Genomic DNA, 14,358 nt, shown 5'->3' on the forward strand with positions numbered 1-14,358 from the left:
ATTTTGTAGAATTGTTACAAGTCAATAAAATTTATATTAGAAATTCTACTGTTAATTGTGCTATAATGTAATTATAATCAAAACAAGCTACTTACACTGATGTGTGAAGATTAAGCTAATAAATAATTTATTTAATTTAATACACCATTCCAGCAAGGATTTTTGATTACGACTAATTTCAGTCTGTTATTCTTGTTGATACCATTATTTTCAGTCTTTCTCTGCATATTTGCACAATAAACCTTATGCGATCGAGTTTGATAACTGTTTCATTTAGTACTGACTACTTTTCATTTTGTAACAGAATTTATAGATGTCATTTGTTCTCTTGGTGTTTGTCTTTGTCTTTATTATGTTTTTAAATGTAACTATTCAACATACTATGAAAACAAGATGTCTCTTTTACACACTAAAATTTAACGTAATATTTTAAAAAATCAAATACATAAATGGTGTAGAGAAAATGAATTATTAGAAACTTTTGGAAACCTAAATTTTTAACTTACTCTCATTCTGAATAAGTACTACTGTTTTGTGTATAAAATATTTGAATTGAAGTATGTAACAGTTTTGCATTTTTGTAACTTCAGGAGCCTGACGAAGATCTCCAAATGGTAAGTTTATTTTAAGATATATACAACAGAAGAGCTGCAAGCAACTTAAAACACCAGATATATCTTTGTAGATGTCAATTATAAAGAAGTGTCAATGTTCTATTGCTGATTGAAATTGTTATACTGTTTGTTTGTTTGCTTTGTATTTCGCGCAAAGCTACACGAGGGCTATCTGCACTAGCCATTCCTAATTTAGCAGTGTAACACCAGAGGGAAGCCAGCTAGTCTTCACTACCTACTGCCAACTGTTGGGTTAGTCTTTTATTATTTGATAGTTGGATTGACCGTCACATTATAACGGCCCCAGGGATAAAAGGGCGAAAATGTTTGATGTGACGAGTATTCGAACCCGCGCCCCTCGGATTACGAGTCAAGTGCCTTAACTACCTGGCCATGCTGGAGCAATTGTTACCCTATCATGTATTATTATATAGCTAAATAAACTTCTGATCCCATCTTATGATAAATGAATTTTCATTGATGGTCATGTTCAGATGGTTCAAACTGATAAATTGCAATTTTTCATATTTTCCTCACATAGATTTTGAAACAATAAATTATCGTTTCACTTAAAAATTATGCAAATCGTTTTTCAGCCTAAAGATCAAATTTCACATCATTACTCGTCTAGCATAGTTTTTTTTTACAATAAACTACATTCCCTGAATAACAATCCTTTTCAGGAAAAATATTTCAAATAAGGTCAATTAATATTGATCTGCAATCTATATTCCTACGAATTACGGTAACGTTGTCTTTAATAGCACCATCCACCCATAGTAACTATGAAGAACTAATTTATTGTTAAACACAGTAGATAGAAATTTAATCATTAAAATAATGTTTTACTTTTAAGATATATGTGATGAAATAAAAACCCTATAACCCAAGTGCTTCCGAAAGGTCCACCTTTCAAAAGCGCTTGGGTTACAGAGTTTTTATTTCACTTCTATCAAGACTTCTTGAACCTATGTGTTTTGCTAACATTATGAACGTATAAGATATAGACGTTGATGACATGTTGAGACACCCTACAATGAGCTTATTATCCTATAGAACTGTTTGCTTATACAAATACCATTCTTAGTAACACTATATATCTATAGAAACACCAGGTGTCTTTGTAAAGTATATGTATAACTTTTCACTCATAAAACAAAACTATAGTTGCGATAAAAATGTATTTAACTTAGATTGAATTATTAAATCTTAAGACTGATTGTTACTATAAAGTTTAGATCATTGATCTGCTTCACTTTCTGTGCTCTCATCATATCAACGTGCTGTATCGTGGAAATATGTAACACGCTCTATGTAGAATAATACTTGAACCATGATCTAACGTGATTTCTCCTGGCGTTGCGCTTTCTCTTAACAGACAAGTTTTTTTGCCGATTGCTATAGTGGACTAGCAATACGCTTTCTGTTGTCACTTTATGAAACTATGACGTCATCGCATCTACTTCCTCACCATCCTGAAGCAGCAGTGCCATCTGATCTCATTACATAACATTTATGTAACAATTACGTAATCCCCACTAAGGCACCATCCTTTCCACACAGAACATCCGGGGTAACTACTTAGTGTTTGGGGTTTCACACCACTAGGTGTAAGGTATACAGAACTGAAGTAATAAAGTTTTTGTAAATTTTACAGGGTTTGTACTTTTATGGCATTCGATACAATGTATAAAAACTGGTACAACCCAGTTTTTGTAAAAAACGTCTATAAATATAATTTATTGAAAAGTGGTGTAACAGTTTATTTCCTTCAGATACAGAAACTAAAGTAAAAATTTTTGTTGTTTCACTCCTTTTGATAACTCATATACAAAGATGAAATAACAGCTTTTATGGTTTTACGTCATTGTGTGCAAGTTATACATAGGCTAAGTAACGGTTTCTGTGGTTTTACGTCATTACACTATGTAACATAAAGTATGTGTTATTTCTTAATTGCTTATGTTGTAAAAGTACAGAAAATGGCCATTATTCCCTTCAAACTTTGCTTTTGTGACCTGGATAATGAAATTTAGAAATTACCCTATTTTCTATGTAAAAACGGGCAAATTTGCACATTTTCATTTACATAAGGTCTGAATAAAACAATATATGAATCAAGATTTACATGTGTTTATACTAAAGTTATACAAAAATGCACAAAAATGTTTAGAAGTGAGTAGTCTTTCGAGATTTGCGTCTTCAATGTAAATCACTTTCACGTATCAGCCCCAAATATAGTCTCCCATCATGTTTTCCCAAGTCACAAAAGCAAAGTTTGAAGAGAAAAATAGGGCTTTTCTATTTACTTTGGGCATGAATAATTGGGAAATAACACTTTCTGCCCAGGAACAAGAAAAAGTACAAATTTTTACACAGTGCTATATATAACGTGTAGGAAGCTGAACTAATAGTGTTTATGTGGTTTTATTTTGTTACAGACAACGTGTAGGAAGCTGAACTAATAGTGTTTATGTGGTTTTATTTTGTTACAGACAACGTGTGGGAAGCTAAAGTAATAGTGTTATTTTATTTTATGACTATATACCTTCTGTAAGAAACAAACATAACTTTCTATGTTTTCAGTTAAGAAGAGAAATGATCGATAGAGAGTTTGGATCCAAACAAATTAACGTGAAACTTCATCAAGATGGAATGGTGAGTACGTATGAAAGATATTTGAGGATTTCAAAATGTCATAAGCACAGCTATCACATGATGTTGTCAAAGGTTTTGAATCTATATGTTGCCACATCGTGGTAATTGAAGACGTCACACGTGTTTTTGTTCTTCGGAATTATAAGTAGTTCCGGTTCTAATATAACGGAAACCGTAGAATGTGGAGATTCTTCCACTGGATTGCAGATTTAGGTCCTTAATACAGAAACGTAAGCTAAATTTGCAGTTTAAGGTAGCATATCGTTAAATTTATAATTCATAAGAGTGACGAGATGGTTTTGGGAAACGGTTTAAGCTTTATAACCTTTACATTAATCAGAAAAACTTCATCGATGTGTGAAGAGGATCGTTAATTGATATCAGGGAAGTTTTTTCAAGTAAAAACATAGAGTAAACGTATTTTACTGATGTGTGAATGTAAGTGTGAACTAAGATCAGGGAAGTGTTTTTAAGTAAGAACACAGAGTAAACGCACTTTACTGATGTTTTAATGTAGGTGTGAATTGAGATTAGGGAAGCTTTTTCAGATAAGAACATCGAATAAACGTATTTCACAGATGTGTGAATATAAGTGTAAACTGAGATCATGGAAGTGTTTACAAGTAACAAGATAAACACTTTTCAATGATGTTTAAAACTATTACATGTGAATAAGTACTTATTATTTGTAGTTAGTTTTAAATCTGAGGGAACTAATTTTATCTAAATAGCAGCTTGAAGCTAGAATTTTTCGTAACCGTGTTGTCTTAAATTATTTGTAGAATATTTTAGAATATTAATTGTTAATTTTAATTACTGATAGGTAATCCTCTAATGAAAGTTACCGTTTAATGTATAGGTTTTAAATTAAATTTGTGATTTATTACAGAATACTTCAGAATTTACAGTTTTAGTGTGATTTTATTTTTGTTTTTCCTGTTTAAAGACGTGCTGTAATAATGTCTAATAACGTAACACATTTATTAAAGAACCAATAAGTATTTCGAAGAATAACAATAAAACATATAAAATGACCTTTCACATAAGGTCAAAACTACACGAGGGCCGTCTGCGCTAACCGTTCTTAATTTAGTAGCGTAAGACTAGAGGGAAGGCAGCTAGTCATCACCACCCATTGCCAGCTCTTGGGATACTCTTTTACCAACGAATGGTGGGATTGACCGACACATTTAACGCTCCTATTGGCTGAAAGGGCGAGCATGTTAGGTGTGACCCTCAACCCTCGGATTACGAGTCGAGCGCCCTAACCACCTGACTAACTTTAAAGAGACTTATACAAACACCATCTGTAAGCCACTGATTTATGAGCCCCACAATGTAAACACGTACATTGAACTGTCTCCTAAATAGATTCTACCTCCTGCTCCACAAACTTGATCACTTGTGAATCCGATCGACTCAAACCCAAGAACATTTCTATTATCGTAAACTATAACACTAACTGAAACAAATCTTTCAGTAAAGGTTTTTGTTTTATTCTACCTCTAATTAAAAATATATATAGTTTTGAAGTAATTTCTGACCTACAATAGTTTCCACGTAGATTATTACTTCACTATATTGGTATTTCCTATATATTACGTCAAATTATCATTTTCTTAAATTCCCGCCACTTTTGTTGTTATTTAATTCTTAATTTTATCTTTATGAAGTTTGATTAACATTTTCTATAACTATTAGTACACTTAGGTCTTTTTTGTGGTTTACACACCTCTTTGGCAGAAAATAAACCTGACACCAACTTCAGGTTATGATTGGATGCTTCTTTACGCTGTGTTATGTTGAACATCCGGTTTTATAACGTCAACATCCGTCCCTGTATATTTCATTACACCTATTAAACATAACTACTGAAACCTGTAAGACAGCTTTAGAACTTTATTTCCAAGATCCTTACCCGTAAATAAACATCCTTAGCAATCAGTTAGCAACTCTCATAGAATTCACTACCACCAAAACTAACTTCATGTTCAATGACCAAAATTACCTACAAATAAATAGCCTAAGTATGGACCGTGTCACCAGTTCTAGCCAACGTTTTCTTGACAAAGATTGAATCTTAAGTGATTAATTCCACTGTACTGGTACAGGTATGTTGACGATACAGTTTCTGAATTCAACATCTACAAAACACACACTTAGTTGATTTTTTCAACAACATTACCTCCATTCACTCGAATATTATGTTCATCTGTAAACACGAGAAAACTAACAAATTAGCATTTCTCAACCTCAATATCACGAGAACCTATACACAATTCAAAATAGAAATCCACAAAAATATTACCCTCACTGGGCCATACATTCCCTAGGATTCGGCACATGAAACAAAATAAAAACTCAATATACTAACAAACCAAACAAACCCAGCTATAAAACCATGTTCACCTGATAAAATTAATGATGAAATCAACCAAATAAAACAACACTTCATCAACATCAAGAAATTTCCTTCAAAAACCGTTGAAAGTATTAAACACGCACACAGACCTTGACCAACAACACAGTCAACAGCAAACAAACAATAATAAATTCAATGAAACATCAAACTATAAAACCTTACACTACTGCATATCATAAGTTTCCGATATTAGCGATTAATTAACCAATATACAACAAAACATAACATTTCAGTAAACTCTAAATTTATTCAAAACCAGGTACAAAACTAAAATCTCCACTATATAAAAACCACATTGACAAACACAACACCAACATTATTTATAAAATACAATGCAACAACTGCCACGACTTCTATATCGGAGGAACAATCAGAAAAATGAAAAGCAGATTCAAAGAGAACACAAAAACACCTTCGAACGTTTTTCGACACTGTAAATCAAATAAACAAAACATAACCGTAGAAAACACCAACATACAAAGTAGGTAAACAAATGTAAACAAACGGAAAATCAAAGAAGTCCTACTTATACAAGAACTCGACCAAAATATAAATCAGTATGAAAGAACACTTTTATACCTATATTAACTAATAAGATAACATCTAACTGCAACGCCCCCTACAACACGTAACCGTTAACACTCTCGTCCCTCAGACATACGTCGAGAAAAGGTCAGTTTTAAACTCTCTTTCTTAACCTCAAGATGGCCTAAGAAGGTCGAAATGTTGTTCGAAACTTTATTTTAATTAAAGTTTCTAATACCCAGCCAGCTGTCTTTAGAACACATTTTTACTTCTTCTTGGTTTCTCTATTCATTATTAGAAACAAAACACTTTATTCTCCTGAAAAAGATTAGTGAACTACTCGAAGAAGCTCGAGATTCGGGTCTCATATAAAACTCATGGATATGTGTTGTAATAAAAACTAATATCTACTATTGTATTTCAGTTTCTTCTGTATAGAGACGTGTTGTAAGAAGAACTAACACCTACTGTTATATTTCAATTTCTTCTGTATTGGGACTTGATGTAACAAGAACTAACACCTCTTGTTATATTTCAATTTCTTCTGTATAGAGACGTGATGTAACAAGAACTGACACCGATTGTTATATTTCAATTTCTTCTGTATAGAGACGTGATGTAACAAGAACTAACACCGATTGTTATATTTCAATTTCTTCTGCATACAGACGTGTTGTAAGAAGAACTAACAGCTGTATTTCTTCTGTATAGAGACATGTTATAAGAAGAACTAACACTTATTGTTATATTTCAATTTCTTCTGTATAAAGACATGTTGTAAGAAGAACTAAAATATACTATTGTATTTCAGTTTCTTCTGTATAGAGACGTGTTGTAAGAAGAACTGACACCTACTATTATATTTCAGTTTCTTCTGTATAGGGACTTGATGTAACAAGAATTCACACCTACTATTATCTTTCAATTTCTTCCGTATAGAGACGTGTTGCAAGAAGAGCTAACAATTATATTTCAATTTCTTCTGTATACAGACGTGTTGTAAGAAGAACGAACACCGACTGTTATATTTCAATTTTTTCTGTACAGAGACATATTCTAAGAAGAACTAACTCGTGCTATTATTTTTCAGTTTCTTCTGTATAGAGACGTGTTGTAACAAGAACTAAAATATACTATTGTATTTCAGTTATTTCTTTATAGAAGCATGGTGTAACAAGAACTAAAATATACTATTGTATTTCAGTTATTTCTTTATAGAAGCGTGTTGTAACAAGAACTAAAATATACTATTGTATTTCAGTTATTTCTTTATAGAAGCGTGTTGTAACAAGAACTAAAATATACTATTGTATTTCAGTTATTTCTTTATAGAAGGTGGTGTAACAAGAACTAAAATATACTATTGTATTTCAGTTATTTCTTTATAGAAGGTGTTGTAACAAGAACTAAAATATACTATTGTATTTCAATTATTTCTTTATAGAAGGTGTTGTAACAAGAACTAAAATATACTATTGTATTTCAGTTATTTCTTTATAGAAGCGTGTTGTAACAAGAACTAAAATATACTATTGTATTTCAGTTATTTCTTTATAGAAGCGTGTTGTAACAAGAACTAAAATATACTATTGTATTTCAGTTATTTCTTTATAGAAGCGTGTTGTAACAAGAACTAAAATATACTATTGTATTTCAGTTATTTCTTTATAGAAGCGTGTTGTAACAAGAACTAAAATATACTATTGTATTTCAGTTATTTCTTTATAGAAGCGTGTTGTAACAAGAACTAAAATATACTATTGTATTTCAGTTATTTCTTTATAGAAGCGTGATGTAACAAGAACTAATACCTACTATTATCATACAGTTTTTTCTGTATAGACACGTGTTGTGAGAACTAACACCTCTTGTTATATTTCAAGTTATTCTGTATAGAGACGTGTTGTAAGAAGAACTAACAATTATATTTCAGTTTTTCTATATAGAGACGTGTTGTAAGAAGAACTAATAATTATATTTCAATTTTTCTATATAGAGACGTGTTGTAAGAAGAGCTAACACCTACTGTTATATTTCAATTTCTTCTGTATTGGGACTTGATGTAACAAGAATTCACACCTACTATTATCTTTCAATTTCTTCCGTATAGAGACGTGTTGTAAGAAGAACGAACAGTTATATTTCAATTTATTCTGCATAGAGACATGTTGTAAGAATAACTGACACCTACTATTATATTTCAGTTTTTTCTGTATAGAGCCATGTTGTAAGAATAACTGACACCTACTATTATATTTCAGTTTCTTCTGTATAGAGACGTGTTGTAAGAAAAACTAACAGTTATATTTCATTTTATTCTGAATAGAGACGTGTTGTAAGAAGAACTAACACCTACTATTATATTTCAGTTTTTTCTGTATAGAGCCATGTTGTAAGAATAACTGACACCTACTATTATATTTCAGTTTCTTCTGTATAGAGACGTGTTGTAAGAAAAACTAACAGTTATATTTCATTTTATTCTGAATAGAGACGTGTTGTAAGAAGAACTAACACCTACTATTATATTTCAGTTTTTTTCTGTATAGAGCCATGTTGTAAGAATAACTGACACCTACTATTATATTTCAGTTTCTTCTGTATAGAGACGTGTTGTAAGAAAAACTAACAGTTATATTTCATTTTATTTTGAATAGAGACGTGTTGTAAGAAGAACTAACACCTACTATTATATTTCAGTTTTTTCTGTATAGAGCCATGTTGTAAGAATAACTGACACCTACTATTATATTTCAGTTTCTTCTGTATAGAGACGTGTTGTAAGAAAAACTAACAGTTATATTTCTATTTCTTCTGTATCGAGATGTGTTTTAAGAAGAACTAACACCTATTGTTATAATTCAATTTATTCTGTATAGAGACGTGTTGTAAAGAGGTCTAACAGATACTATTGTATTTAATTTGTATCTGTATAGAAGCGTGTTGTAAAAAGAACTAACACTTACTGTTATGTTTTCACTTTTTTTTCTGTTAGAGGCGTGTTGTAACAAGAACTAACACCTACTACTATGGCCCAATCAAAGGAACCCCGTTCTCGTAAGTAATTCTCTATAATCAGATGAATGTTTTTTTGGTAATGGAAGCTTTAATCAGGTCTTTGAGAAAGATATCAACCTTTATTTAATGCTCTAATTCCATCATTTTAATAAAATATTCTAATAACAGGTCCATAATGTATTTCAACGACAGTTTTATAACGTACTACCAGATGCCCGTTGAAACAATTTAATGTTCCTAAAAATAATGTTGAATGAGTATAAAATGTGTAGCCAACTAAATTCCTTGGATTATAGCGTGGACACAATATGATTGTCTAGTGTGATGTTGACAATCATATTTTGTCATTCCATATGTCATTTTGAGGAAAATCGCACTGTATTTGTTTTTCAGCAAAACAGACTTTCTGCGATGCATTATTAACAAAAGAGGTTGGGCATATAGTATAATAGAGTGGTCAGTTTAGCTTAGTAACCATGAAGATTTTTCCGTTGTATATCACTGTTCAGAGTCATTTAAAGAGTGCAAGAAAAGACCACATTGAAGAGAGAGGTTTTTGATAGTTGCCATCTCTATGGAAAGTTTCAAAGGGGATACAGTTAATTCAATTTAAATGCCACAATAAAATTCACTTATATAATATATAATACCAACATGTAAGAGAAAGAAGTATATGTATATAAACCGAACAATAAATAATATATACTCAATGTCTCAACACCTTTCTTTCTTCATATACATTTCTATCCATTCGTGTTACTATATTCGAAATATTTCTTTCAATCAGTCGACGCCAAAAGTTCCGTTTTTTGTGTGAAATTACTCAAGAAAAAGAAATATTTTTGTTCTTAATAAGTTTTTCTTTCTGACTGACCATGCGAAGACTGGTAGATTAATAGGAAGTTTTAAGAATTGCAAAAAAAAAAAATATTTTTTTTATGGAAAGAAGCATTTTGATACGGAATTTTCTAATGTTTAAATTTTCTGGAGATACTCATCGTGGCAAACAAACAGACTGTTATATTTATATAGATTCCTATACTTCTAACAGTTCTGTCCCTCAGTGGCACAGTAATTTGTCTGCGGACTTATACTGCTAGAAATCGAGTAGTCGTGGTGAGCATGGCACAGATAGGCACAGATAGCCCTTTGTGTAGCTTTGTGCTTAATAACACACAACAACATCTAACAGTTCCATAATGTGTTCAAATATCGTACTTCTAACTGTTCAATAATGTGTTCAAATATCATACTTCTAACTGTTCAATAATGTGTTCAAATATCATACTTCTAACTGTTCAATAATGTGTTCAAATATCATACTTCTAACTGTTCAATAATGTGTTCAAATATCGTACTTCTAACTGTTCAATAATGTGTTCAAATATCGTACTTCTAACTGTTCAATAATGTGTTCAAATATCATACTTCTAACTGTTCAATAATGTGTTCAAATATCGTACTTCTAACTGTTCAATAATGTGTTAAAATATCATACTTCTAACTGTTCAATAATGTGTTCAAATATCGTACTTCTAACTGTTCAATAATGTGTTCAAATATCATACTTCTAACTGTTCAATAATGTGTTCAAATATCATACTTCTAACTGTTCAATAATGTGTTCAAATATCGTACTTCTAACTGTTCAATAATGTGTTCAAATATCGTACTTCTAACTGTTCAATAATGTGTTCAAATATCATACTTCTAACTGTTCAATAATGTGTTCAAATATCGTACTTCTAACTGTTCAATAATGTGTTCAAATATCGTACTTCTAACTGTTCAATAATGTGTTCAAATATCATACTTCTAACTGTTCAATAATGTGTTCAAATATCGTACTTCTAACTGTTCAATAATGTGTTCAAATATCGTACTTCTAACTGTTCAATAATGTGTTCAAATATCGTACTTCTAACTGTTCAATAATGTGTTCAAATATCGTACTTCTAACTGTTCAATAATGTGTTCAAATATCATACTTCTAACTGTTCAATAATGTGTTCAAATATCATACCTCTAACTGTTCAATAATGTGTTCAAATATCGTACTTCTAACTGTTCAATAATGTGTTCAAATATCGTACTTCTAACTGTTCAATAATGTGTTCAAATATCATACCTCTAACTGTTCAATAATGCCTTTTAATAACTCTAATGGTTCAGCAAAGTCTTTCAACATATCTAAAGTTTCCAAAATGTATTCCAATTTTTCTAATCCTAATACTTCAAGCAGTTCTGTAATGTAATCTAATACTTTAAACAGTTCCATAGTGTGTTCTAGCACTCCAGACAGTTCCATCGTTTTTCTAATACTTCAAACATTTCTATACTATATTCTAATACTTCACACAGTTGCATAATGTAATATAATACTACAAATAGTTCTATAATGTATTTTAATACATCATGTAGTTTTATAATATATTCTAATTCATCATGTAATTTTACAATATATTCTAATACTTCAGAGAGTTCCATAATGTATTCCAACATTTCAGACAGTTCTATATTATATTATAATACTTCAAACAGTCTCAAAATGTTTTTTAATACTTCAATCACTTCTATAATGTATTCCAATACTTCAGACAATTCCATAATGTATTCTAACACTTCAGGCAGTTCTATTAAATTCTAGTATCTCAAATAGTTCCATAGCGTAGTCTAATACTTCACACAATTCCATAATGTATTCTAATACTTCAAGGAGTTTTACAGCGTATTTTAATACTTCAGATTTTACCACATTGTATTTTAATTTTTCTAAGAGTTCCATAATGTAATTCACTTCAAACAGTCCTATAATTATTTTAGTTCTCTACTGGTCTAATCTGTAATTAATTCCATAATTCGAAATTTTCATTGACGTATTTTGCTCTTGATTTAATAAAAATGGCATATATCTATCGGTTTATTTAACTATCTTTCTGTATCTTTAGAGTGTGTGTGTGTGTGTGTGTGTGTGTGTGTGTGTGTGTATGTTTTTCTTATAGCAAAGCCACATCGGGCTATGTGCTGAGTCCACTGGTATCTTTAGAGATGATGTAGTTTAAGGATACTTCTTCTAAGAAGGAATGCTAGACAAGTTTCTTTTTGGATGTAAATTTCTGAATTTATTTAGAATACTTTAAATTGTTAGGAATTTTTCTATGTAATGGGTGATTAAAATACGTATAAAATTAAAATATGTTTGGGACTCTCCCTTTTGATGCACGAAAATGAACTACATCAAAATGAAGTCACGTACTGATAATTTACTCTCTGATTAGTTGTTGTTCAACCTATCAGATATTGCGAAATTAGCTTAACATGGTTATTATTATTTTTTTATTCTATTTTATTGATATATATATATATATATACGTATATATAAGTGGATTTTTTTTCGGGTTTCTTGATCTAATTCCAAATTCAGGAATGAGGTGAAGAGAAAGTAATTTTCTGAGCACCCCAGGTTATCTGTGTTTCCAACCGATGTAGACAGAGATATTCAAACCGAAATACCTGTCACTTTTTTGTTTCTTTGTATTTCCAGCAGAAGCATGGTGAACGCATGCACGGCTCTCTCTCTCTCATAATTAGTTGGATATTGATGTTTACACACCAAGGAGGGTCAGGTTCCGTTGACCTTTTTTTTCTTCTTTTATATTTGTTTCAGCATCTGTCAAGTGTATTTATACATTGTACACGAGGGCCAGAGTAACCCGTACTTACTCAGGCTCCTATCAGGGCAATGTTCATGTACAATCTACACATGCACTTGGTGCAAATAAATAATTTCTCTTTATAGTTCCCTAATTATTTATACTTTCATTAGATATGTATTAACTATAAAACATTTAGGTAAATATCTTTCAATGTACATTAATTAACCCCTAAACTAATGTGGAGTCTGTATCTCAGAATGGCTGGTATGGGTATTAACACTTTTACTAATAAGGAGAGAATAACGTTTCGACCTTCCTAGGTCATCTTCAGGTTAAGAAAGAGAAAGTTTTAATGTGACCGTTGCCGGACACATGTCTTAAGGACGAGAGTATAAACGGGTACCGGATTGTAGGGGGCGTTGCAGGTGGATGCTAAGTTATTAATTAGTATAGGTATAAAGGTGTTCCTTTATATTGGTTTAATTTTGGTTTTAGTTGCTGTATAAGTAGGGCTTTTTTGATTTTGCGTTTGTTTATATTTGTTTCCCTACTTAATATCTGGGTGTTTTCTGTGGTTATGTTGTGTTTATTTGGTTTGCAGTGTTCAAAATCATGTGAACGTGTTTTTTGTGTTCTATGAATCTAGTTTCCATTTTTCTGCTTGTTTCTCCAAAATAGAAGTCGTGGCAGTAGTTGCATTGTATTTTATAAATTATGTTGTTGTGTTTGTCAGTATAATTTTTACATAGTATGGACTTTAGTTTTGTACCTGATTTTGAATAAATTTGGTGTTTGCTTGAATGTCATATTTTGTAATAAGTTTTTTTCCAAATGTTGGTAATTTTTTCGCTGATATCAGGAACATATGGTATGCAGCAGTGTAAGGTTTTGTAGTTTGTTGTATCTTGGAATTTGTTGTTGGTCTAGGTGTATGCATATAATTTTTTATACGGTTTTTGGTGGAAATTTGTTGATGTTGATGAAGTGTTTTGTTATTTTGTTGATTTCATTGTTAATTTTATCAGGTGAACATAGTTTTGTGGCTGTGTTTATTTGTTTTTTAATATATTGAGTTTTTGTTTTGTTTCATATGCTGAGTTCCAGGAAATGTATAGTCCAGTGTGGGTGATTTTTCTGTGGATTTCTGTTTTGAATCGTGTCTCAGTTTTAGTGATTTTGAGGTTAAGAAATGCTATTTAGCTATATTTTTCCTGTTCACAAGTTAACTTAATGTTGTGTTGTATCGAGTTAACATGATTGAAAAAAATAAGTGTGTTATGTAGATGTGAATCCAGCAGTTGTATCATCAACATACCTGTACCAGTATAGTGGTGGGTGTAAGGCTGAATTGGTCGCTTGTGTTTCAATCTGTGTCATAAAAATGTTGTCTAGAACTGGTGACACGGGATTCTCCGTACTTAGGCCATTTATTTGTAAGTAGTTTTGGTTATTAAACATAATTTTG

At 31.1% G+C, this 14,358-nt stretch overlaps 1 protein-coding gene across 1 annotated transcript in view; it reads left to right on the forward strand.

Annotated features, from left to right (window-relative positions):
* The window catches only part of LOC143234943 (voltage-dependent calcium channel subunit alpha-2/delta-3-like), a 116,941-nt gene that overhangs the window by 62,593 nt on the left and 39,990 nt on the right, over positions 1 to 14,358 (forward strand). Inside the window, exons 21-23 of the mRNA XM_076472640.1 lie at positions 591 to 614; positions 3,201 to 3,272; positions 9,215 to 9,276. Of these exons, the coding sequence (XP_076328755.1) occupies positions 591 to 614; positions 3,201 to 3,272; positions 9,215 to 9,276 (158 nt within the window). The remainder of the gene's footprint in view (positions 1 to 590; positions 615 to 3,200; positions 3,273 to 9,214; positions 9,277 to 14,358) is intronic.

This window comes from Tachypleus tridentatus, chromosome 12, assembly GCF_004210375.1.
Source record: "Tachypleus tridentatus isolate NWPU-2018 chromosome 12, ASM421037v1, whole genome shotgun sequence".
Classification (NCBI taxonomy): Eukaryota; Metazoa; Arthropoda; class Merostomata; order Xiphosura; family Limulidae; genus Tachypleus; species Tachypleus tridentatus.